At 39.1% G+C, this 27975-nt stretch overlaps 1 protein-coding gene across 5 annotated transcripts in view; it reads left to right on the top strand.

Moving 5' to 3' along the window:
• Vha100-1 (V-type ATPase subunit a family protein Vha100-1) overlaps positions 1-27975 on the top strand; it is a 122024-nt gene that overhangs the window by 57015 nt on the left and 37034 nt on the right. For all 5 annotated transcript variants that reach the window (XM_019058109.2, XM_072300996.1, XM_019058111.2 and 2 more), the window contains 4 exons: positions 1046-1222; positions 1700-1912; positions 24699-24849; positions 27227-27366. In XM_019058109.2, coding sequence (XP_018913654.1) covers positions 1046-1222; positions 1700-1912; positions 24699-24849; positions 27227-27366 — 681 coding nt within the window. The remainder of the gene's footprint in view (positions 1-1045; positions 1223-1699; positions 1913-24698; positions 24850-27226; positions 27367-27975) is intronic.

The following is a 27975-nucleotide window of genomic DNA, read 5'->3' as shown; positions in this document are numbered from 1 at the left end:
GTGTTAGCAACTAGTCAGTATAGTATATTGAAGAGCTTCACTGAAATTTCATCCTTCCAGTGATTGGTTATTGCTCCATCCTACTGCTTGCTCCGTAATTCAAAATCTATATTAGTAAGTTCTGCAGTTATTGTTTTTGCTCAGCACAAGAGCAGGGAGGGACGAGGGAACCTATGATATGAGAAAATTTTAAAATAAGGTAGAAGTGGCTTTAGGCACGCACTGTATGATGGCCATAACATGAGGATTTTCTGATAATTCGAAGTTTTTTCCTACAACATGATCACTCAGAAAAGTCCCCTCAAATGATTGTATCTGCTGTGTGTAACCAACATGTTATAAATGGTTTTTACTCTTACAGGGTGTCTACTTTTTAGAAAAAGTATGGATTTTCGAAGGTCGGTAGGGAAGTACGGAAAAGGTACTGATTTTCCGTGGAATGGCCCGGAAATTAGAGATTCTCGTGATTAACTCTGAAAAGTAGTCATGGGGATATGCAATTTCCTAACAAAATTAATTTTCAAAACACCGGTTCGATTCCTCATTTTTTTCGGTTTACTCCTTAAGTATTGTTCCTTAAGTGTACTTTCCTTATCCGTTACAGTTAAAAGTGCGTGTGAAGGAAAAAAATAGTAAGGAAAAGGTAAGAATGAAGAAAGGATTTTGGAGAATAGTCAAAAGAAGGAATTTTCAGGGAAGAGAGGATAACGCAAGGAAACGGTACCGACAATTCAAGGAATTTTAATGACAGAGTACCAGTAGACACCCTGTCTTACTTTTTTCACTTGTGTTCATTTATGGGAAAGAAATAGAATTGACTAATTTTCAGATATATCCATGCTTATGTGTCATAGATCAGTTATATTATTAATACATGGATCTGATATTTATGATATTTTATTTATTGTCTTCTTATCAGATCTAATACCCATATGATCATCCAAGCACCGAATCATGTAATGAGACAAAATATTTCTTTTTTTTCTTTTTTCAGTGGTCTTTACATTGTCAGCCAACTGATCCTCTTGTCCTCTTTTGCTTTCAGGGGGACCGAGTCTTTAAATCTGTTTTCATCATTTTCTTTCAAGGAGACCAACTAAAAACCAGAGTAAAGAAAATATGTGAAGGTTTTCGTGCCACCTTGTATCCCTGTCCGGAGGCCCCTGCAGATCGACGAGAAATGGCAATGGGAGTTATGACCCGCATTGAAGATTTAAACACAGTGAGATTGAAGCCACTAATTTATTTTCACAATCTTTATCTACATTCCTTTGAACAGAGACAAAAAACATGGAGGTGTGTAAAACCTGAGCCTTTTACATTTTCCCATGGCTGTCTAGCCTCTGGTATGCTTCAGCAGCCTTTTCGCGGTGCGCTGAGAGTGCTACTGCTGGTTTGCGATTACATGTTTTAAAAAATGACAGGGTGTCTCAACTTTCTTAGGTCCTTCGATGACCCAACCCCCAATTTTTAGGCGTCACAGTCCGATTTTTAGGTGAATTTTATCCAAGACGCCAGAGGAATGCAAAACTGCCTCGGTTATGGGAAACATTATATCACTGTGAAAAATCTGGTTCTTGATGTAAGTCTCTATGCATAAACATTTTTACCAATTAACAATTCTCTGACTTCATGTATGTTCTTGAACATTTAAAGTGATTGAGAAATACTTTTATGAATTTATATAATTTTATTATAGGTTTTAGGTCAAACGCAGGATCATCGGCATCGAGTGCTCGTAGCTGCTGCAAAAAATGTAAAAAATTGGTTCATCAAAGTTCGGAAAATAAAAGCCATCTACCACACTCTCAACTTATTCAATCTTGATGTCACACAAAAGTGCTTAATTGCTGAATGTTGGGTACCTGTAATGGACATTGAGACCATCCAACTTGCTCTCCGTAGAGGAACGGTAAGCCTTACACATCAGAATTTAACTGTTAATGTGCTCTGTACCATTTTCTTTTATTTTGTTTTTTTATTTTACGAATTTATACAATGAAGGTATCTCGTAGGAGTTGTGTGTACAGGTCATGAACCCGCCAAGAACCAAGACAATAAATAGTACAGGTTTATTGTACAGCTGAGAAAGTAGTACAAATTTGTGTATGACAGTGACCCCTTGTTTGCTCTTCATTTTGCTTTCTTTGAGATTCAATCGGTGCAAGTAATTGGCTTAAAAAAAAATTAATTGACTGATTAACACCTGATCAGGCGTTTGTATAGTAAATATTAGGGTTAATTCTTGAACTGCGGCTGTTTCTGACTTTCTTCCTTGCTTGGAGTTCAGCCTAGGAAATCAATGTTTGCAATTAGTGAACTTACTATTCACTTGTGATTTCCTAGCTATTTCTTAGAAACTAGCTGTGATAAGCAAGCTACGCCAAGTGTCAGGCCTGGTCGGGGATCTGCCCCTGGACCCCCGGTTCCTTGTTTCGTGATGAATTTGCGATTTGCTCAGCAAGCCACCCCTATCGACTGAGAGAGTAGACAGAATTATCGTCTTCATCTTCTTCTTCACCGAATTGCACGGAAATCAATGAAGCAGGAGTCGAGAAAGAATATAAAACCACAGTCGCGATTGTATATTTTGAAATTTTGATAAAATTATAAAAAATACGAGTTTCTCATTAAATAATACTTCCTCACACAGAGTTTCACAAAAATCGGTCGAACAGGATCTGGCTTAGCATTTAGACCACGACTGCCATCTCGGATTTTGGAATTTTGAAAATCTAACAAAAAATTCCAGTTTTCCGTCAAAAAATACCCTCTGATACCGAGTTTCACAAAAACCGATCGAACAGGAGCCGACACAGCATTCAGGCCACGGCTGCCATATTGGATTTTGGATTACTGAAAATCTAACCGAAAATTCGAGTCTCCTGTCAAAAAGTACCCGTTTGAGTGAGTTTCACAAATATTGATCGAAAGTAAAGGAGAAAGAAAAAAAGACAGAAAGTCAAAGAACCATACCATCAGTGAGGCGAATGACCTATAAAAGTTCAAAAATGGAAAACAGTTTTGAGGAGATACTTAGGTGCAGGCGAAAGACATAAAGACGGAGTGCTCATATCTAAAAGCACGGGGAAAAAGTGAAGCCTGGTTTTGCGCTGGGTGTTTGTGTGAGTGTGTAAATGAGCAAGGGAATCCATGGCGGCCAACGGAAATTTGATTTGAACTTGTCTTCTTGATTTTTCCACATTTCTTCTAAACATATTTTAAGTGCCTAAAACGAATATATTAAGAAAGTTGAGACTGCGACTTTTTATAACACACTTACTTTTTCTCGGTAACAGGCAGTACTCTCAGGTAAAGTCAGTTTTTCTTCTGTTCATGGTGGTCCTGCCGGTTCAAACAGGCTGTTACAGTACCAGATGATCGTTACTCCCAAATAAAATTAATCGGTCGACGACGGACCAAAACTAACCCAAAATTATAAAACTATGAGTGGGTAAGTGAATTTGGGCAAAAATCAACCTCGATAACTTTGTCTCCACAATTTTATTTAGTTCCCGCCCTACATTTGAATTTCAAACTTGTCCCGATTTTGCTGCCAATCTTCTAGCCAATAGTAGAGGTTGTTGAAAAGAAGCTTTATTTTTTGCTTCTAGCGCTCCGTCTTTATGTCTTTGGTGCAGGCAGGCTAGTATGTGAAAGGAGTATAGAGATCGAAAAGTTCGCGAGGGAGGCACTCAGTTCGAAGATCGAACGCGATCTAGGTACGCAACACAAGACACAAGGTGGCCCTGATGTGACGTCACGCGACATGATTCAACCTGTTCAGTGCTGTGCGCGTAAACAACCTCGTTTCTTTAATGCATTACCATAGGCAGGAACAAAGTTTCACTCCTGTGAGCTGTCACGCCCAGCCGGGGAGTGCTCCTCGACATCCGGTTCCTCGCTTTGCAATGAACCTGCGACTTGCTCTGCAAGCCGCCCCACATAGCTTTTCACTGTAATGAGAAAACAACATTTTCGTCTTCATCTTCTTTAACACCAAAGTGTACAAAAATGATCGCACAATAGAGTCGCAATGTACTGGAGCGCCAATGAAGTCAATGCATGAACGGGCCATCTTGAGCCCCTTGTTTGCCGGAAAGTGTGAACCAAGTGTGAACTCGGTGGTATTTGGTAACACAGCGTCTTATGAGAGAATCGCGGACTATGAGTGGTTTTTGGGATTTATTATTTTAAATCAATAACTATTTTCGCGAATTTTGGCAAATTATGTTGGCCAATATCATAACAAATTAAAAACGTACGGAACTCCCGATTTTAATGAGATAAATTTTAAACCTGTATTTTCTGAGCGGACCCCGCGGATTCAGTACCGCTAATCGCCGCACACTAGTCTCAGAAGTCCTGAACAAAACAGTCTCAAAAAGTGACTTCATTTGCGCTCCAGTACATTGCGACTCTATCGTACTCTATGCACAGGAGCCGACGTAACATTTTAGGCCACAGCCGCCATCTTGGATTTTGAAATTTTGGAAATATCTCCAACAATTCCGAGTTTCCTGTCGAAAAATACCACCTGTTACATTTCACCAAAACCAATCAAAAAGGAAGGCCAAAGGAAAACGAGAGATAATCAAAGGAACAAGATCAGTGAGGTGAAACACACCATCAAAAATGGAATATAGTTTTGAGGAGATACTTTGGTGCCGGCAGGCTAACATTAAGTACGTGAGAGGAGTAATGGGATGGAAAATTTCGCGACGGAGGCATACATTTGGAAGATCAAACGCGACGAGGCATGCGACACAGGGTATGCGGTGGCACTGCTGTGACGTCAGGTGACACGATTCAACCTGTTCAGTACGGTGTGCGTAAACAACCTCTTATCTTCAACACATTACTATAAGGATAGACAGAAAAAAGAGCTGTTCTAGATCAACAAAAATTTCTTTTGGTTCAACACAAAAGTTAAGCTGGTGCCATCGGCAGAACACTACTGAGTGTTGAATCAAGACATTAGTCATGTCAGATGAAGCCAACAAAGTCAGGTTGGCTCAACTTGCTGGTAGTGATGAGTGAACACGGTAGGTTGATTTAATACAGCACAAATAATGAGCTTGTTAACTTGTTTCTAATTCATGCATTTTCAGAAACTACATTGTCTCCTGATCACGCAGTATTTTTTCAGATTTTTCCGAGCCGTTTTTCCCTCCGAAAACGACTTCTGAAGTTCGAAATTTTAAAATGCCGCGTTTGCCCGCGCTTTAACGGCAATCCAACATGGCGCCGGAATTACCCCCTGGCTTCTTCCCACACATTCGACCGGGCGCCGTCAACGGGACCTCTACGCGTTCGAATATCGAGGCTAATCAGAACAACCAACTGGCTGTTATCAATTTCACCTTTTGACAAAGATTTCTCTAGTTTATGGCATATTTTCTGAACTGTTATTCGTTCAACTAAAATATCTGACCCTGCTTTACATATATCTCGACCTGCAATGTCCTTGGAACGTTGGGAAATCCGAAAATATTGACCAAATTTGTGCCAGTTTACTTTGTCATTTCAGTACACTGGACTTGGACCTGTGTGGAGAGGAGGTGGATTCAGAAAAACCCACTTTTCTAGAGTTCTATCAAGCCAGATTTAAAAATCTATAGGGCGTTTGAGTGCCCAGAGTGGTGGCTTTTTTAAAGTTTATTACAGATTTTCTCTACCTATCTCAGTTTAGGAGATATTGAACAGGTAAACTCATCTCGGGACGATCCTTGTGGTTGTTCTTCCCTCTTTCTTGCAAATTATTTATTGAAATGAAATACATAAGGCTCTTTACCAGTAAAATATCACTATGAAAAAGCATTTGAGCTTAAAGACTGAGACAAAAATAAGATAATGGTGACAGTAAAATGAGGTGAGAAAATCTACCAACTGAAAGCATCCACTTCAAAATATTGCTATCACATGAATTTGTTGGCTGGAGTCTAGTGCATCCACCTGCATAATTGATTTTAAGGGTTTCCATGGGTGTACTGCAGGAAAATCTAGACAAATTTTCTTGGACGTATATTTTGATCAGTACCCAGACATTTCTGCTGTGAAACGGAGACCTCAGGTTTCCATGTCAATCCAGTGATAAGAGAATACCTTGGTGTGCCTTTGAATTAACACTTAATACATTTTTTGTGATTTTCATTTACTGGATATTACATTCATTGCACACCACAAACATTTTTTACGAGAAAACCACGTATGTTCCAAAGAATTCAATACAAGTCATGTGCATGTTGGAGCAAATTTACTTCCGTTCTAGTTTGAACATTATTGGTATGTACTTTTCAATTTCAGGATTAAACGGCTTTTGCCAAAGGGTCTGTCGGTGCCGGCACACACAGTTCCAGGGTAGAGTGTAGATCCATGTCGAAGAAAATTCCTTTGAACTGATTTTTTTAGTGAACAAATGCTCAGATAACTGAAGCATAATTTACTACACTATCAGACTTCAAAGGAGTTGGTCATGAGGAAGTATTCACAACAGCACAGGAAAGATTATGTGAATATATTAGTCGAATCTCTAATGTACAAAAATCCAGTCCCATGTGCAACTTTCTGAAAAAAGTTGGAGAGTGGTATCAATCTCTTCGTTATGATGTCTAGAATCAAAATTTGGATGGTGGTAACCTTGAAAATCGTGCAGGAAGCGCCCAAAGCCCAAAGCGAAATGGCGGCCGCTCGGTAGCCCTTATTTTTGAAAATTCCGTATTATGGCATGTGAGGTATCGATTCCTATGTTTTTTGGGTCGTAAAATCCGCATATTATGTTTAAAATACCCTCCGATCAAAAAAAAATGTCGCAAACCCAACATGGCGTCTGAAAATACCCACCCGGCGCGAAAATCGCTGAGTTCTCATTTGGCCGTCTAGTAAGGCGGCCAATGATTGTATTGTGAGGTCCCAGGTTTCAAAACAGAGTTACAACTCACTGTGCGGCCCAAAAAAACCCCCAAAATCCAATATAGCGGCCAAAATGGCCGCCGATCGAAACCTGTTTTTTTTGTATCGGCGTATGGCGTCGAGTGGGGTATCGTTTCTGATGTATTTTGGGTCGCACATTACGAATATGAAGTCAAAAATTACTCTTGACCAATATTAAAGCTCGTAAATTCAACATGGCGGCTAAAATGGCTGGCATGGATAGAATAAAAGCAATTACATACAGCGGTAGTCCTGATTTAATACATTTGTGGGGCCTCTCATACCAAATTTAAAGTTATGATCTATCTGATCAAATAATGTATACGCTTTTGCCATCTATTTTGACACTTTAAATGGCTGCTACAATAGCCGATCTTAAATGATAAAATAACTACGTGAAATGTGGATTGGTATCAAGGTAAGTAGTCAAACCATGTATCCTCGGGACGGCTATCAAATTTTAGGGTGTACTTACCTTTGTGAAGTGTTCTATCGGAGTATCCTGGAGAATTTGTCTTCAAAGTCTGATAATCGGCCGCGAATAAAAATAAAAATAGGTAAAAGTTCAAGTAATTCGCAGAACTGGACCTGACCAGCGAGTAAGACTGAACACTGTTAGAAGATTTAATGTGTGTGATTGGGTAAAGAAATAATAAGGAAAATAGATTTATCATGTTTTTCAATGTATTTCCTTCGATGGTTACAATTATTTTTTTCAATTCAAAAGTTGTGTTATACAGATTTCTCCTCATATTACCCAAAGCCATCAAAACAAAATTCATATTCATTGAAGTAAATACATTGAAAAATTTGATAAATCTGTTTTGCTTATCATTTCTTTGCCCAAAGACACATTAGGTAAATCTTCTAACAGTGTTCAGTCTTACTCGCTGGTCAGGTCCAGTTTTGCGAGTTACTTGATCTTTTATTTTTATTTTAATTCGCGGCCGATTTTCAGACTTTGAAGACAAATTCTCCAGGATACTCCGATAAAACACTTCGCAAAGGTAAGTACATCCAAATTTTTTTTGATGACTTTGGGTAATATGAGGAAAAATCTATGTAACACAACTTTTGAATTGAAAAAAAAAAAATTTCGTAATCATCGAAGTAAATACATTGAAAAATTTGATAAATCTGTTTTGCTTATCATTTCTTTGCCCAAAGACACATTAGGTAAATCTTCTAACAGTGTTCAGTCTTACTCGCTGGTCAGTCCCCATTTGCGAGTTACTTGAACTTTTATTTTTATTTTTATTCGCGGCCGATTTTCAGACTTTAAAGACAAATTCTCCAGGATACTCCGATAAAATACTCCGCAAAGGTAAGTACACCCTAAAATTTGATAGCCGTCCCGAGGATGCATGGTTTGACTACCTACCTCGATATCCACATTTTACTTAGTTATTTTATCATTAAAGATCGGCTATTGTAGCAGCCATTTTTAGTGTCAGTCCAGGCATTATAGGAAAAATAGAAAAAAAATTTATATATAAGGTTTTATGTGCCCAAGTTGTTCATTGGGGTGCCAGGGACTCCCAGCAAAAAGTCCCCAAGAATCCCCTGTACGCTCGACCCCCCGCCCCCCCAAAACCCCCAAAAAATCGACCTTTCCTCGGTTTTTCGTAAATATCTCAAAAAGAATTGGTTTTAGCAAAAAATGAGTTATCTAGTGAATAAAAGTTCATAAAATTTCCAATAAAAATGACTTCTATGAATTTTTTTGTAAAACGACTTTGAACCCCTCAAAATGGCCGCCGAAAAAACGGGCATTTACGGAAATTTCAGTTTTTTCCCGAAAATGCCCATTTTTCTTTGAAACGGCTGCTCTCATGTAAAAGTTAATGGCGGATTCTGAAAGAGCGTTGAATTTCACATCAGAAATGATTAACATCGATCATTTTAGACTCACAGTCGATCTACGGAAATACGATATATCGAAGCTCTTCCGCCCGGGCCTAACAAATCAAGTACTGGGTAGTTACTCATTTAAGTTTACGGTTCTGCTGGAGCAAGGAAGCGTTCAATTATCGCGTAATGCATCTGAAGAGGGAGGAGAGTCGGGATTCTCCCATCCAGGAAACAGAAATTGTGCATTGAGAGTTGGGGGGGGGCTGAAAAATAGAAATAGAGCATTACTTTGTAATTAAATGATTCCTCTTTTTCACTTCGATTTGTCTCTAGTAAAGCAATAAAACACATTTTTAAATGTTCACTTTTTCACTTCGATACCTCCAGCTCCAGTACAGATGGTTGTAAGCGGGGGGGGGGGGGACTCAGATTTTTTGAATGATTATCTTTTTAAGCGTAAGGTGTTCATGTACTACTTTGAGCTTGAATAGAGTCAATTATAAAACCGTGCTAAAGAACAAATGATCAGTATATTAATCACAAATAATATTTTCGATTTGTTTCACTTAAAAAACAAAAATATGATTTTTGTACAAAATTTCGGCCCAATCCAAAAAATGTCACTAATTACCAAAAACAAAAAAAAAAACCAGGCACCCAAAAAATATGATGGCAGTACCGTTTGGATTCATCATATAAAAGGAAATGATATCAAAACGGCCCAATTTTCTCTTTCATGCCCATGCAATATACCAAACACCCCAACTTTTTTCACAAAAAAAAAATAAATAAATAAATAAATACCTATAAGGCATGATGACCTGAACACGTTTATTGGATCCATCGCTTTAAAGGAGTATGATATCAAATCGGCCCAACTTCTCTGAAATATGCCCATCTCGGATCAATAATTTTTTTGAGACCTTCCGACTCATCGCTGAGGAGACACTGATCATTACTTGACCCTTAGTATATGTCCTTGTTTAGATGTCAAAGAGTTCCTTATGAGAACTGTAATGAATTTTTTTGCTTTGAAGAGATAAAATCAAAAAATCGTCATAAAATTGAAAAAAAAATTCGAAGAAAAAAAAAGGAATGGGCCGGCCGGCCGTACATACAAGTGGTAGATAATATAGGGTGATTATCGTCTCTCTTTCACATATACATGAACAAGTATCATCGTCAAAAGGAGGATCAGTCCTTCTTGAAATCGTCATTGAAAGATAGACTGAAAGATATTCACACATGGGTGAACAACTTAACAACTTTCAAGCAATGCCATATTCTTTGTTTGTTTCTGATAGAAGGCCTTACAAACTACTGAACCTTGGCGTATTATTGCGAATATTATGTGCCTCCTACTTACAATGCTTCTTTCTTAGCAACTTCATGGATATTGGCAAGACCGGGTCGGTCACCCATGCCAAAATGTTGGGGCATACCAATGTATCTACATTTCCCCCTTTTTTTTGTACGTGCCGGCCGGCCCATTCCTTTTTTTTTCTTCGAATTTTTTTTTTCAATTTTATGACGATTTTTTGATTTTATCTCTTCAAAGCAAAAAAATTCATTACAGTTCTCATAAGGAACTCTTTGACATCTAAACAAGGACATATACTAAGGGTCAAGTAATGATCAGTGTCTCCTCAGCGATGAGTCGGAAGGTCTCAAAAAAATTATTGATCCGAGATGGGCATATTTCAGAGAAGTTGGGCCGATTTGATATCATACTCCTTTAAAAGCGATGGATCCAATAAACGTGTTCAGGTCATCATGCCTTATAGGTATTTATTTATTTATTTATTTTTTTTTTGTGAAAAAAGTTGGGGTGTTTGGTATATTGCATGGGCATGAAAGAGAAAATTGGGCCGTTTTGATATCATTTCCTTTTATATGATGAATCCAAACGGTACTGCCATCATATTTTTTGGGTGCCTGGTTTTTTTTTTGTTTTTGGTAATTAGTGACATTTTTTGGATTGGGCCGAAATTTTGTACAAAAATCATATTTTTGTTTTTTTTGGAAGGATATCACGTATTTTTGGTATGACTTCTACGAAGTATCAGGCAAAGAGAGTTCCCATTTTAAATTTAAAAGTTGTTCCCGCGGGCGCGAGGCAGAGAGGAAACGACCCCCCCCCCCCCCCCCCTCGAAAGCGGCCCACCTTTTTTAAGGAATTTCGTTCAAACCGCATGTCAATAATCTGTAATCGTTCTCGAGACATCAGTAAGGAAGGATCCATATTTTTGGCACACCCTGTACGTCACAGAAAAAAAACCGCAGGTCAGTATTGAAATCGTGACAAAGTTGGGTCACTTGACGTAATGCCTAATTCTCATTGGCTACGAACGATAGAAACTACAGTAAAGCGCATTGACTTATAACGCAATCTAAGTCGCGCGGTAGGTAAGACAGCTAGCGGGGTAAATCAGGGTAAAGACGCGCCTTCCGCTTAGTGGATACATCCGGATATACGAACGAAAAGTACCCGTATCAGGCAACGGCACTGGCATGACAGGCATTTCCATTGTCTCGGTCTCGGACTTGCTGGGTGTTGCTGAGTTGCCTATCGTCCCGCCTGAAGGGACTCCAGTCTCGCCGAAATTTCCTAATGCGCAGTCTAAGCCACAGATAGTGCTTAGAGAGGTTATGATAATTATGTTATAGTTTCGTTTGGAAATTTTGAATCGGGTTTGAGCAAAATAGCATTGCAATTTCAATTTCTCCTGGCTCCTGTCTCTTTTTCTATGTCATATTATTTCTGAAATTAATAACAATATAACTTCTTGAATGGTTTTCTCATTGTACGCACGAAACATTTTCAATTTTATGCTGCCCCGAGGAATAATACTTCCAAATGTGACCATTCTTGATTTTCCATGATTCCTTCTCTCTCTAGGTACCTTTTTCGTTGTGAGTGAGTTTTCTTTTATGATTCTCTGATTACTGAGGGCACAATGCTTGGGCACAATGTGCCTGAAACGAAAAGTTGCTACTTACTTGTTTACTATGTGCATTCCTATCCAGACATCATACGAAATCATCTTGGTACTTGCGTTAAATCTTTCCGTTCATAAGGAGATGGTATACAATAAACTTTAGTTGTGATGACATAAATTTTCTCAACTGCATGCTGATTATTGAAACTATGTCAGTACGACAAGGCAAGACAGCCCTATCTTAACCGTGCAATATATCGCATTTCGATCTCTTATCAGACTGCTTCAAACTTTCAATAATCGGCCTGCTGCAATGAAATCCTTTTATAGCTTTCATCATTATGATTCTCCATTTGGCCATTCTGGTCAACTAGAGTCCACAAAGACACATTGACTTTAAACGTGCAACAGGGTGAAAGGGAGAGTGCCAGTTTAACTAATAATGGGTTTATTTTCAATTATAAAATTAACCAGTCTATTTACTGTCACACCTTCAAAGTGGGTGAATGGGTCAGGCAAGAACCCTGATAATCAACAACTTCAGAGCTGCTCTTAATATAGGACTTCTATGTAATGTTCCATCTCCTGTGTACAGTAGGCACCAAACCAGGATTTACATTAGAGGCATCACCTGTGTTAAGGGATACCTTTTATGTCTTACATTATCCAACATTTTTTTTTTGGATTCTTGGAACTAATGATAGAATGCAAGCTAAATTCTGCAGCTCAGTGCAGGACCTGTATCATTTACGCTGCTTATACCTAGTTATGCCTGCCAGGTCCTTTGACCATTCGAATCGCAATTTCTCCGAGCTCCAATTTCATCATCAGAAATAACATTGCAAACGCGTGATACCGTCTCATAAAGACAGTAAGCAAAGTAAGTATTTATCAATATTTTTAGTTTTATGAGAGATGTCTCTAAAGCTATGGCATTCTGTATCTTGAGAAATGTGACCAGTTAACTCGTCATTGGAAAAGATAAACAGTAAGAGTTGATGCTTCCGCAAGCAAAAATTACAGTTACCACAACTGAAATTTCGATCTCAATAGCATGAATCTTCTGAACGGTAATGAAACAGTTTGATAACATTTCATTTTCAGGAGCCTTTATCTGCCAATGCTGGTCATACAGAGTCAACAGCGATTGAGTTTCAGTGCGTTATGAGGGTACAACAGAGAATACCACTTTAATTTTTGGTTTTCCTTTCAATAACATTTCATTTTTATGAGTCTGTATCTGCCAATTCTGGTCATGCAGAGTCGGCTGCAATTGAGTTTCAACGCACTATAAGGGTAAAACGGAGAGTACAATTTTGATTCTTTGTTTTACTTTCAAGGATGGAAAAAACAGTCCATTTTCTGTCACACCTTCAGGCATGAACTTTTCAGCTAAGGACTCAAATAAATGACAACTTAGGAGCCACTTGTCATGTATGGTTCTTCTGTATTAGTCCGTCCCTTTCGTACCGTAGACCGAGAACCAGAGGTTAAAGTATAAACATCACCTAAATTCAAGGCTTAATTTTATATCCTATGCTATGTGATCCCTCTCATACGATTCTATCGAGCGAATGTTTCTGCCGGTAAGTTAATTATGTGGAGCACCATCATATCTATGCTGGGAATTGCCAGGGAGATTCTGCAACCATCCGATTAAGGTAACTCTCACATCAATACAGTGGCAGGTAAAGTAAGCAGGTATTTATGAGAGATTTCTCAACTCGGGCATTCAATGCCCACTTTCTGTCAAAACAGATGCTCTGTTGATATACTGTTGCAGCCCAAAATATTATATAACTAATATTTTTAGTCGCCTCAGTCTCAATCGATAGCTTTCATTATTCTGCCAGTTCTGGCTACCCAAAGTCCACATCTAATGAGTTTTAACTCACTTTCAGGGTGTGCCGGAGAATTAATTCCTGTATCCATTTTCCGTGCTAAATGAACCAGCTAATTTTCTGTCGTACTCTCATAGTGGGTAAATTTGTCAGGCGAGGACTCAGATAATCTAGAGGTCAGGCGGCACTGATGTATTATATCGAACAGCTGCTCTGTATTATCTCCTATATGTGGTAAGCAGTGACGGCAAGTTTACGTCTCCAGGTACTGCAAATTTTAGCCGATGTATAGAGAGGTTATCATCAAGGATATCCTGCATTAGTTATAGCATTTCAATTTTATCAAACCAATGAAATAGTAGCATATAGATACATACCTTCTGCAGAGGTCAATATGAAAGACCTTGATTTGAAGAATTTTATCCAAATACAGGCAAATTAGACGATTCAATCAACTTCTGACACAGAATCAAGGAGACTTGCTGATAATCAAATTAACAGTAATGTTTGAAGTCAAGTATCTTGGATGTTGTGACATTGAGTTGATTTCATTAACAGAGTGCTGCGTAGCTTCTTTAAGAAGACACATACGCACGACTGATGGGTGAATGCGTAAACCGCGTTTCCAATATAGAGCATTACAAGTCTATGAAAACATTGAGGCTTTATGCACCGATATAACATGATACACTGAGAAAACACACATCAACTCCGGAGGAGGTAGGCTGCCTGGCTGCTAGCAAAATTTTAGTAGAAAGTGGAAACGCAGATTCATTCCCACCGATTGAGATCCCAGACACACATCATCGTATTGAGGGAAAGGATGATTTTCTGGTGAAAAGTTGCTGAATCTTATTAACGAGAAATAGTATCTCGGACTCACTATAGTGGGATATCATCAATCATTCATGAACAATTACTTGAAAAGATCACTAGATCAGGGCCGCTGGGAAGAAATGGCAGGTTGATCCGAGTACTTACTGTGGCAACTAAATTTATCAAGGGTGCGGGAATCATAAAAGGATTATATAGAAATGGATCCAGTTATCTTCGGCTACGATAAAATGGAAACACGCATCAATTAATCTATCTTCATCTTATTATTTCAATTAATCTATCTTCTTCGTATTAATTAAATATTTAAAGCCATAATAACAGTAGCATAACCTGAAATTTAACCTCTGGAGTCGGCGCTCACCATCCATCGCGCGGTTCTACAAGTTATTTTCAAATTCAAATGTGCTTGAAGAATTGAAGGACCCGCTCCTTCTTTGATTAATTCTCATTTTGGCGTCCATATAAGTCTGAAAACTTTGCGGAAGTACAATCCTTGAAGTCTACAGATTTAAATTTTACCTAGTTTAAATGGCTTTATGCTACAATTATTGCTGTAGGTCTACTTACTGCTCGACTTTCAAAAACGTCAAAAACGACTCAATTATCAATCGTTCTCCCTTATACGTCGTTAATTTCAATTTTTGAAAAAAACGGTCCGGCATTATATACCACAGATTTGAAATATGTATACTTTTATATGGTTTTTTTCTACGGTTTAGCTGTAATTTGTTGGCCAAAATCACGCCCGCCATTCCGCGGCCGGGCGTTTCGCGGGCCTCGAATCTGCCCCGAATCTGCTCATCTGCTCAGCGATTGGTCAATCCATCATCGTCATGTTTTGGGGTCCAAAATTTGTCGTTAAAGCTTAATAACTTTTTTAATATTTAACTAAACTTAAAAAGGGTGGGCATTACGAGTAGAGCTGAGCATACTCTACCCAAATATTATAGGGTTTTTGGGGTTTACTCTCCGACTTAATTAGTAGGAGAGCTTAATGGACCGCAAACCGTGCAGAAAAGCCCGGTCGCGTTGTTTCGTGTAAAACTAGTTAGGCAGCAGCCACCCGTCTTTTTTTTTTTTTTTTTTTTTTTTTTTTTTTTTTTTTTTTTGGGTCGTCATTTTTTAGAGGGAGTTTTTTAGGATTGGGCCGGGGTGGCTACCGCCACCTAGAATAATCATTGTAAAGCAGTGTATTCTAATTAATTACAATTACTTATTCGAGAGCAAGTGGTTGCCCAATAACTTTTTTGAAGGAATGTCCAGCTGTAAAACTTAGAGAAAAGTCTTAAAATAATCGTCGTCTTTTTGGCCTAAGTGCGTAATTGCTTACAACTTTTTCTCTCTTCTTTTCCATCTCTTTTTCTTGTTTATCTTCTTCTCCTTCTTCTTCCGCCTTATTGCCGCTCAATTCTAGTGTTGCCCTCGCGTCATCCATATTGACCTTTTCTTCTTCTTCTTACTCGTCTGTATTAAGCACAAGCGAGTTATCACACGAGATGCCGTTGCAATGCAAGCAAACGTTTGAACATTTCAGGCCTGTTTTTCTACAACCGCACGATTTTCTGCAACCCTTAACACAGCCACAGAAAATTGCGTCCAAAACTTGTTTAGGTGCAGGCCCTAAAGTCGTTCGTACAGGAGTAAGCTGCGGATCCAATTTCCACCCCCAATTTAAAGGCGAGAGTGCATTACCGAGCCACGTTTGAATTTGAAGGAATGCTCTAAAACCGTGCAATTTGGCGGCATCTTCTGTCGGCGGTAGAATTTCGAGACTACTTGTTTTAGCCGTGACTGCACCTTTTTTAAACCTGATGAAACGACGTTCGTTCAAACTTTCGATATTTTTATTTGCATGATAAAGTCCGATATAGATTAATCGGACGCTGCCTATTAATAATATTTCAAATAAATATGCAGATATATAATATGCTTGGAATAAGAATGACACAGCCACAACGCGGATCGAGGGTGGAAGTCCGTGCAACTGCTAGAGATCAGTTCTCGAACTAATCGCAAATCGCAAAACATAGGAAGGAGCCCGACGAGATAAATTCGATGGGGGGCAACGAGAGGCGAAAGGGGAATTTTTATGAAACCGAAGCCCCTGAACGAGCTACATATAAGCCCCCCCGAGTTCTAGAGTCCCTTTATACCCAGAGTTAAGACAACTCACTTTTGGTTGGGCTGAAAGTGGCCTAAAAAAAAATCCAATTCTGATTGGTTCTCGCTCATGGAGGCCGAAACGAGTGCACCAAGATGGCGGTACCTCGAATGTGAACAAGAATAATGAAAACATTACCTAATTGTGGTTTATCAAGAGTAAATTGTTATTTCCATCGGTCCAAAATGAAAATAGATTAAGAAATTATTCACAAACCAATCTCATTTTCTTTTTAATGGGCCTGTTGCAAACTTTTGCTAGAGCAAAAATAAGAGTTGTTTCTTATAGATAATGCCTCAAAAATCACGATGAGCGCATCGGCAAAGTCTGAAATGCACTCATAACTTCACAATCTGCGTAAGAAATTTGCGTTTTTTTAAGCTTCCCGCTTCAAAAACGATACTACGGCACAGGTGAACATTTTGTTAGAGGAGTCGCTCCGTCGTCGGCGATATTCATCATGGCCGACGCTTGCGCGCAGTTCCGCGCGTAATTCGAGGAGAGTTCAAGGTCAATCAATTCGGGCGTGGAAAATATGAACGTTAACACGCCGATTGTTATCTGGTCTAATTCAGTTCAGGTGTTATCTCGTCCCATCACACGTGTTTTGGCGGATTGACGTCGGCCATGATGAGTATTGCCGACGATGGAACGACTCCTCTTACAAAATGTTCACCTGTGCCGTAGTATCGTTTTTGAAGCGGGAAGCTCAAAAAACCGCAAATTTCTTACGCAGACTGTGAAGTTATGAGTGCATTTCAGACTTTGCCGATGCGCTCATCGTAATTTTTGAGGCATTATCTATAAGAAACAACTCTTATTTTTACTCTAGCAAAAGTTTGCAACAGGCCCATTGATCAATTTGTTGATGTTGTTGTTTTTGTGTGACAGACATCGCAGGATTCCTGATCCTTATCCCTCAATATCGTTCGTTTGGATGCACTCGTTTCGGCCTCCATGGCCAGACAAGGCCGGCTGCCAGTCAGCTGATAATCGAGTTGTCTTAACTCTGGGTATAAAGGGACTCTACCGAGTTCTAGATAAGAAGGGCTCGTCCAGTGTTGCTAGGTATAATGTCCCTCCACTCCTCGGGCCATGTATTTCAGCATTAAGGTGATTCAATGGACGCCATATTTTGTGTCAGAACGGCATGCGATATATCGCATCAATTGGTTCCATATTTTCAGCTACTCGTCATTTTTCTCCTATTTTGAGATCGCACTTCTGTTGTCAGGAGTCTAAAGCACTCACTTACCAATTTTAACAAAGAAATTCAACGTAATAAAGGCGTGGTTTTTTCAGAGAGAAAACATCGCATTCGATACTGATATCGAAACTGCACTCGAATGCGATATTTTCTCTCTGAAAAAACCACGCCTTTATTACGTTGAATTTCTTTGTTAAAATTGGTAAGTGAGTGCTTTAGACTCCTGACAACAGAAGTGCGATCTCAAAATAGGAGAAAAATGACGAGTAGCTGAAAATATGGAACCAATTGATGCGATATATCGCATGCCGTTCTGACACAAAATATGGCGTCCATCGAATCACCTTAATCATTTTTCTGTCATTTGGCAGCTACGATTCCTCCAAAATGCGACAATGCGAAGACAAAACAAAAAACGTGGCCTCATCTTTTCACATCGACGTCTTCGCAGGCTTGGACCATGCTTATCGTTCCTGTATGTCAAACCGTTGCGCGGCTAAGCGGAGGAAGGGTAATGGGTGACACCCCCCCCCCCCCACAATCACTACTCCCTTCCCTCCGATAATGGCCTTTAAAAGGAGTAAAAGGCTAATACAAACGACCCCCGAGTGAAAAAAGTATGACTTTATATAGTGTCATTAGAACCCCGGCCGCAAATGTTTAACTACCTAGTACTTGATTTGTTAGGCCCGGGCGGAAGAGCTTCGATATATCGTATTTCCGTAGATCTACTGTGAGTCTAAAATGATCGATGTTAATCATTTCTGATGTGAAATTCAACGCTCTTTCAGAATCCGCCATTAACTTTACATGAGAGCAGCCGTTTCAAAGAAAAATGGGCATTTTCGGGAAAAAACTGAAATTTCCGTAAATGCCCGTTTTTTCGGCGGCCATTTTGAGGGGTTCAAAGTCGTTTTAACAAAAAAATTCATAGAAGTCATTTTTATTGGAAATTTTATGAACTTTTATTCACTAGATAACTCATTTTTCGCTAAAACCAATTCTTTTTGAGATATTTACGAAAAACCGAGGAAAGGTCGATTTTTTGGGGGTTTTGGGGGGGCGGGGGGTCGAGCGTACAGGGGATTCTTGGGGACTTTTTGCTGGGAGTCCCTGGCACCCCAATGAACAACTTGGGCACATAAAACCTTATATATAAATTTTTTTTTCTAATCGCCGATTTTTGATCTAATATGCCTGGACTATGTGAAAATGTGTCAGTTATAGTGTCAAAATGGATGGCAAAAGCGTATACATGTGATCAGATAGATCTTAACTTTAAAGAGCCTCGTCAGAAAGGGGTGTTTTTTAGCCCCTTTTGGATACCCGAGTTGATCAACCGGTCAAGGCTCAAATATAAGCTTATGGTGCGGCAAACTTCCATGAAAAGTTTCAACTTGAAGTAACCCCTCGTTTGGCGCTATACGCTGTTGCCAATTATTCATTTTTATGCGCTATAATCGAGAAATTCTGGATCATCATGGTTCAACAGACTATAGTACATCCAAGTTGGTCAACGGGACAAGGCTCAAATATAAGCTTATGGTAAGGCTAACTTCCACGCAAAGTTTCAAATTGAAGTGACACCTCCACCTCGTTTAAGCTGTAATGCGTTGCCAATTTTTCATTTATATGCGCTAGAATCAAGGAATTCTGGATCATCGTGGTTCAACAAACTACTACACCCGAGTTGGTCAACGAGATGAGGCTCAAATGAAAGCTTATGATATGGCAAACTTCCACGCAAAGTTTCAACTTGCAGTGACCCCTCGTTTAGGCTGTACAGCATTCCCAATATGTCATTGTGTAACATTTGATTTTTTTTTTACATTGACTTAAAAATTCGTCTTCTACTTTCAAAATCAACCCTAAAGTAGCTTTTGTATGGTAATATTTTACCCATACTGCATGGTGATGGCACCTTAAAGTGCGATTTTTGCGCGAAAAGCTCAAAAATATAGGCATCTCATCGTAAAATAAACGTGCACAATTTGGCAACGTTGCTCTAAAAATTCTATTATTGCCTTAAACAGTAATCATGTACTATGCCATGGTGATATTCAGTCATCAGAATGGGAGAAATGCCTTGGAAATTACGTTTTCTGAGCATTCACTTGAGAAAATCTTTAATTTTTGTAAGAAATTAAAATACATTTGGCAACATTGCTTCTGGAATTCAATTTTCGCCGTAAGCAACTATCATTTACTATTGTATGGTAATGTTCAGCCCATACTCGTTATAGTAAGAGCTCATGATGGAACGTTTTCTGCCAAAAGTCTTGAAAATACCCTCATTTTACGTTAAAAAAAATTGGAAACACTGCTTCGAAAAGTTCACGATGCGCCCTTCAATTGCGTTTCTATACGATCTCAGGGTAGTATTCAGCTTGTAGACCGATGCACTAGTCTGTTTAATTATGATGCACTGGACTATTAGTCCAGAATTCCTTGATTGTAGCACATGAAAATGAAAAATTGGCAACGCTGTACAGCTTAAACAAGGTGTCACTTCAAGTTGAAACTTTGAGTGGAAGTTTGCTTTACCATAAGCTTTCATTTGAGCCTTGTCCCGTTGACCAATTCGGGCATCCAAAAAAAGGGGCTAAACTTGGCGAGGCTATAGAGGCTGGGCGTATAAGAGGCCCCATAAATCTGCCGTGATAGCGAAGAGAGCCGTAAGTGCAAAAATGGAGTTTTGAGAAAACGGGCTCAGAAGCTTCTGACAAGAACATTTTATTGAGAGAAGCCTCCGTTCTTTGTCAAATTGCCACTAATCGTCCGGAAGACCCCTATAAATCGTATGGATGATTATAAATCGACTGATTTTATTTCCATTAGGTACATAAAAAGGGTATTTTTCATTTTCATGCTAGGTTATTGTTAGGCAAGACAGCCGTAAGTGCTATCTTCTGCATGCTTTCGTGGTTGCGTTTTGGACGCACAACAAACACATTTTCAGGTTATAAATTGGCAGAAGAGGGCGGCACTTAACTGGAAAGCACTGTTTTCATTGGCTCTCATGCATCTACGGCTGTCTTGAAAAAACTGTGTCATTTTTTGTGCACTTACGGCTTTCATACGTCTCGTTTTCATTAAATTAGGATGAATTTTGCTGTTTTAGCTGTCTCGGTAATTTCATCTAAAAGAGTTTAGACGAATTTTGAAGAAAACTCGATTTCGAAAATTTTACACTTACGGCTCTCATCGCTATCACGGCAGAAATGTATTAAATCAGGACTACCGCTGTATGTAATTGCTTTTATTCTATCCATGCCAGCCATTTTAGCCGCCATGTTGAATTTACGAGCTTTAATATTGCTCAAGAGTAATTTTTGACTTCATATTCGTAATGTGCGACCCAAAATACATCAGAAACGATACCCCACTCGACGCCATACGCCGATACAAAAAAAACAGGTTTCGATCGGCGGCCATTTTGGCCGCTATATTGGATTTTGGGGGTTTGTTTGGGCCGCACAGTGAGTTGTAACTCTGTTTTGAAACCTGGGACCTCACAATACAATCATTGGCCGCCTTACTAGACGGCCAAATGAGAACTCAGCGATTTTCGCGCCGGGTGGGTATTTTCAGACGCCATGTTGGGTTTGCGACATTTTTTTTTGATCGGAGGGTATTTTAAACATAATATGCGGATTTTACGACCCAAAAAACATAGGAATCGATACCTCACATGCCATAATACGGAATTTTCAAAAATAAGGGCTACCGAGCGGCCGCCATTTCGCTTTGGGCTTTGGGCGCTTCCTGCACGATTTTCAAGGTTACCACCATCCAAATTTTGATTCTAGACATCATAACGAAGAGATTGATACCACTCTCCAACTTTTTTCAGAAAGTTGCACATGGGACTGGATTTTTGTACATTAGAGATTCGACTAATATATTCACATAATCTTTCCTGTGCTGTTGTGAATACTTCCTCATGACCAACTCCTTTGAAGTCTGATAGTGTAGTAAATTATGCTTCAGTTATCTGAGCATTTGTTCACTAAAAAAATCAGTTCAAAGGAATTTTCTTCGACATGGATCTACACTCTACCCTGGAACTGTGTGTGCCGGCACCGACAGACCCTTTGGCAAAAGCCGTTTAATCCTGAAATTGAAAAGTACATACCAATAATGTTCAAACTAGAACGGAAGTAAATTTGCTCCAACATGCACATGACTTGTATTGAATTCTTTGGAACATACGTGGTTTTCTCGTAAAAAATGTTTGTGGTGTGCAATGAATGTAATATCCAGTAAATGAAAATCACAAAAAATGTATTAAGTGTTAATTCAAAGGCACACCAAGGTATTCTCTTATCACTGGATTGACATGGAAACCTGAGGTCTCCGTTTCACAGCAGAAATGTCTGGGTACTGATCAAAATATACGTCCAAGAAAATTTGTCTAGATTTTCCTGCAGTACACCCATGGAAACCCTTAAAATCAATTATGCAGGTGGATGCACTAGACTCCAGCCAACAAATTCATGTGATAGCAATATTTTGAAGTGGATGCTTTCAGTTGGTAGATTTTCTCACCTCATTTTACTGTCACCATTATCTTATTTTTGTCTCAGTCTTTAAGCTCAAATGCTTTTTCATAGTGATATTTTACTGGTAAAGAGCCTTATGTATTTCATTTCAATAAATAATTTGCAAGAAAGAGGGAAGAACAACCACAAGGATCGTCCCGAGATGAGTTTACCTGTTCAATATCTCCTAAACTGAGATAGGTAGAGAAAATCTGTAATAAACTTTAAAAAAGCCACCACTCTGGGCACTCAAACGCCCTATAGATTTTTAAATCTGGCTTGATAGAACTCTAGAAAAGTGGGTTTTTCTGAATCCACCTCCTCTCCACACAGGTCCAAGTCCAGTGTACTGAAATGACAAAGTAAACTGGCACAAATTTGGTCAATATTTTCGGATTTCCCAACGTTCCAAGGACATTGCAGGTCGAGATATATGTAAAGCAGGGTCAGATATTTTAGTTGAACGAATAACAGTTCAGAAAATATGCCATAAACTAGAGAAATCTTTGTCAAAAGGTGAAATTGATAACAGCCAGTTGGTTGTTCTGATTAGCCTCGATATTCGAACGCGTAGAGGTCCCGTTGACGGCGCCCGGTCGAATGTGTGGGAAGAAGCCAGGGGGTAATTCCGGCGCCATGTTGGATTGCCGTTAAAGCGCGGGCAAACGCGGCATTTTAAAATTTCGAACTTCAGAAGTCGTTTTCGGAGGGAAAAACGGCTCGGAAAAATCTGAAAAAATTACTGCGTGATCAGGAGACAATGTAGTTTCTGAAAATGCATGAATTAGAAACATGTTAACAATTTCATTGGCCTTTAACAATTTAATCTTCGAACCGTCATAATTCGCTAGAAATTGAGCCTTTGATCTAAGATTTTTACGAAAATTCTTCATCTTTTATCTCAATCCATTAATTATTTCGGCAATTTTCGGCAATTTTCGGCTTTTTTGTAATCTAACAAGGGGAGGCTACCGATTGTCCCCCTCAGATCGGGTTCAAATTTGGCAGGGAGGTAGAGTAGGTTAATATAAGAACCCGTATTTTTTTTAGGTGCCAATGCCCAGCCATTTTTGAGTTATGAAGTTTTGAAGTTGCCGATTTTCCGTGTCAGCGACGCGCTCAAGTTGAGCCTACTGTGCGCGCACCTTTTAATGCAATCCGAATGTCCTACAGCTCAAGAAAGACAGTTGTCCAAGCGGTAGCGCGCTCGCCTATAGTGCTGCAGGTTCGGAGTTCGATACTTGTTCCGTGTGTTCGATTTTTAAAATTGATTATTTTGTTTTTTAATCGCTTCATCACAAGAAATTGTAAGTCACCTTGTAGACGTTGTGATGCTAATTATATTTTTTTCCTTTTTTGTCAAACACTCATTAAAAAAAATAAAACAAATAAAATATACATAAAAAATAATTAGAATCATAACGTCCACAAGGTGACTTACAATTTCTTGTGATGAAGCGATTAAAAAACAAAATAATCAATTTTAAAAATTGAACATACGGAACAAGTATCGAACTCCAAACCTGCAGCACCATAGGCGAGCGCGCTACCGCTTGGACAACTGTCTCTCTAGAGCAGCAAGACATTCGGATTGCATTAAAGGGTGCGCGCACAGTAGGCTCAACTTGAGGGCGTCGCTGACACGAAAAATCGGCAACTTCAAAAATTCATAACTCAAAAACGGCTGGGCATTGGCACCTAAAAAAAAATACGGGTTCTTATATTAACCTATTCTGCCAAATTTGAACCCGATCTGAGGGGGACAATCGTTAGCCTCCCCTTGTAAGTAAATCCTCGAAACTCCGTGGTCCGTGCCGACAAAAGGAGTTAGAATTTCGGTAAATGAAAAATCACAGGTCCATTTATATTATTAGAGGCATCTTTTCTGATATAGCAGTCAAGCGATTTGAAAAAATTGTTTTTCACTTCACCCTAGGGTGGCACCACAATCACATGTTTTTGTATAGGTCAAGCCCTTAATAGGTGACTTTCATTTTAAAGTCAGTAGAGCGCTGATAGGCTTTGACTTGAGAAGATTCAAAAGGTATACCAGAAACAATGAGACATCAATTTTGAAAGAGCTGATTTTCGTCAGATCTTCTTTTATTTGGAGTGGTGAAGAATTTTACCATGTAGTAAGTTTTAGTACATTGGCCTGGTTAACTTGTAGTACAAGTTTTTAGTGTAGTATGTAGATTGAGTTCTTTGAACATATATGCATCCCAAATGAAATGTAAATAAGCTTTCTCACTTTCAGCTGGAACATTCGTATTTTTGTTCAATTATGTTCTTAAAATCCAACAATTATTTGCTGTCGAAGAAGATTTTTGACAGCAAACTCAGAGTCTCGTAACTGTAAATTCTGATTTCACATTTTTGTTACTGCAGGAAAGGAGCGGAAGCTCAGTTCCAACAATTTTGAACCGTATGGACTCAACGGAAGACCCACCGACCTATAATAGAACCAATAAGTTTACCGGTGCATTTCAAAATCTGATAGATGCCTATGGTGTTGCTTCTTATCGAGAAGTGAATCCAGGTAATGAAAGTTTTATGCCTCTGTTTAAAGCATTTTGTTGTCCGTATTCTTTTTGCATGCCTGCCTGTTGTCAAGTTCTTTGCCTTAAAAGCGCTAAACTGTAGAAATTAGATTTTGCTGTAGTGCTGTTCAAAAATTGATACCCAACAGCAATCTATGATGTGAGATAAGTGGTTGATCACTTGTCACCCGATTTTTTGTAGTTTGATATAATTACAAGAAGTTCATTAGGGAGTTCTTGTTATTCACTTGATGACTTCCATTGGCTGCATGTGACAATCATTGTGGACACAAAATTTATGAAGATAAAATTGGCTTTATAACCAAACACGGGAGCAGAAATATCAATTGAAGAAATTACAATAACTAAATGCCAGATATACCATGTAAAAATGCAAACATACTGACAAGGGGAACTTCCCAAGCTGCCGCCTCCGATCGGGCTGAAAAATGGATGAATTTATTTGACCCGTATTTTTTTGTTTTTTCCAATGCCCCCCAGAAACACCCCAAAAGAATTCCGGAAAGTTTTGCTTTGAGCGCTTGAGTCTATATACGCAGTATAGCAATACCCACTTACCGTCAAGTGGTGGCTCTGCGGTAGCGCGCTCGCCCAGTGATCCGGCGGGCCCGGGTTCGATTCCCGGGCGCCGCGCCAAATTTTTACGACCGAATTTTATATTCTCACACATTTTCACATCGATTCCCATTTGATACATTAGAACTTAAAACATCAATTAATTTACAACCATCAACGATCAATAACTTCTTCAATTTGAAGTGTAGATTTTTTTGTGGGAGGGGGGAGGGGTCACGCGCACGATATTCTCGCCAATCACTGTACTTTTACATTAGCAGACGACCCGCTCCGCCCCCTCACATCAACATATTTCTCCCGATCACCCGTATGAGTCATGATTTTTCCCATCATTATCCAGAAAATGATAATGAAAAATTGTAGCATTTTTAATTTGAATGTTCAAAGTAATTTTTCATTATCATTTTCTGGATAATGATGGGAAAAATCATGACTCATACGGGTGATCGGGAGAAATATGTTGATGTGAGGGGGCGGAGCGGGTCGTCTGCTAATGTAAAAGTACAGTGATTGGCGAGAATATCGTGCGCGTGACCCCTCCCCCCTCCCACAAAAAAATCTACACTTCAAATTGAAGAAGTTATTGATCGTTGATGGTTGTAAATTAATTGATGTTTTAAGTTCTAATGTATCAAATGGGAATCGATGTGAAAATGTATGAGAATATAAAATTCGGTCGTAAAAATTTGGCGCGGCGCCCGGGAATCGAACCCGGGCCCGCCGGATCACTGGGCGAGCGCGCTACCGCAGAGCCACCACTTGACGGTAAGTGGGTATTGCTATACTGCGTATATAGACTCAAGCGCTCAAAGCAAAACTTTCCGGAATTCTTTTGGGGTGTTTCTGGGGGGCATTGGAAAAAACAAAAAAATACGGGTCAAATAAATTCATCCAAAGAGTTTGTACGAATTTTTTCAGCCTGATCGGAGGCGGCAGCTTGGGAAGTTCCCCTTGTGAATCTTAATCGCTATGTCGAGGTTGCTGGTAGCTCACCGGCCACTGATGACAACAACCCTCAATTGCTAGCCCCCCATCACGACGGCGTTAATGTTTTATTAAGTCTCCTCTTTTGTGATGTGTGATATTTTATATTTGATGGTTCTGTGTCTTTTTAGATGAATAAATGTGTTTCAAGGTGAGAATGACTTTCTAGTTCTCTTTTAAAGCCCACCACCGGCCAACAACCAAACAAAGTTACTATCCAAGTTTTGTGTTCCGTCAAAGTCACATGATTTTGATGTGCAGAAAAGATCCGTGTTTCAAATTGCTTCCAAACTTTCAGATTTCTTTCTCTATTTTCCCATCATAAAAAAATTTAAAGAAATATTTGTATCAATTTTCTACCTACCTCCAGTTTCAGATACTGAATTGAAAAATTCTTGCAACAACCCTTTTTATGTTCTTGGATGGTGTGAGTTTTGAATTTTTAAACTTTGCTTTCTGTTGCAGTAGCCTCCAAACAAGTATGCATGGCAATTTTTTCACCTCAATAAGTTAGGAAATTTCCTAAGGAGGGTTGAAGAAAAGTTAGGGATTCTTAAGATCCAAGAATTTTGGCCACCTCTAGCTTTTAGGTGCACTGCTATTGATCTTTCTTCATTTTTCAAATTATATAGATATGAGATGAATTTTCGGTAAATTGTACACGTGTTATTACTGTGTGTTGACATTGTGTACATAATTGTCTTTAGTTTAGGTCATATAAGTTTAATTACTATTAAATTTATATGCCTTTCCACCGATTACAATTTTTTTTTGAAAATATTATTTTTTCCGCAGCTCCATACACTATCATAACATTCCCCTTCCTGTTTGCTGTCATGTTCGGCGACATTGGCCATGGTTTAATCATGTTCTTGTTTGCTGCTTGGATGGTGCTTCGTGAGAAACCATATCTCGCTAAGAAATCCACGAATGAGGTTTGTATACTATTCATCATCAGCATTTTATACTATGTAGTACCTAAAGATTTGATTCCATCAGGGATATTTCCAAGAGAATATGTTTTCTGTGAAATGTTAAAGTTCTCCCCTCGATATGAGGAAGGGCGCCACAAACCGCAAGTCGATATCGTAATTAGAACTGAAGTTATGGCCAGTGGTGCGTAACTTTTGTATAACCCTGTATGTATGTATGTGTAGAGGCTCCCATCGCGGCGCGACGTTGCCACATATCATTGGTAAAAGTAGATAAAAATCTGCATATCCTTGATTTGAGCCATTTTTTCAGATAATTCACATGGAATAAATATGTTAAGACTTAAATTGCTGTATTCAGAGATGCAAGGGGATCTAACCTTGTGCCAATATGCATTGAGATCATTTGCCTAGAGACGACCCATTTCTTACAAATTCTAGGCATGATGTTTGTGCATGAGGATGCGACTTTCAAACATTGATCGTGATCTGAGGACCAAAAAAAACAATGCCACTTTTCAAAATCGCGGGCTCTCAGCGCTGATTTTTTACCCACCCTGACTTCCCTCCTTCCCCTCACCTACGTCCTTTTGGACGTGGGTTGCTTAGAAT

The sequence above is a fragment of the Bemisia tabaci genome, chromosome 1 (assembly GCF_918797505.1).
Source record: "Bemisia tabaci chromosome 1, PGI_BMITA_v3".
Taxonomy (NCBI): Eukaryota; Metazoa; Arthropoda; class Insecta; order Hemiptera; family Aleyrodidae; genus Bemisia; species Bemisia tabaci.
This window is presented reverse-complemented; position numbering and strand designations above follow the sequence as displayed.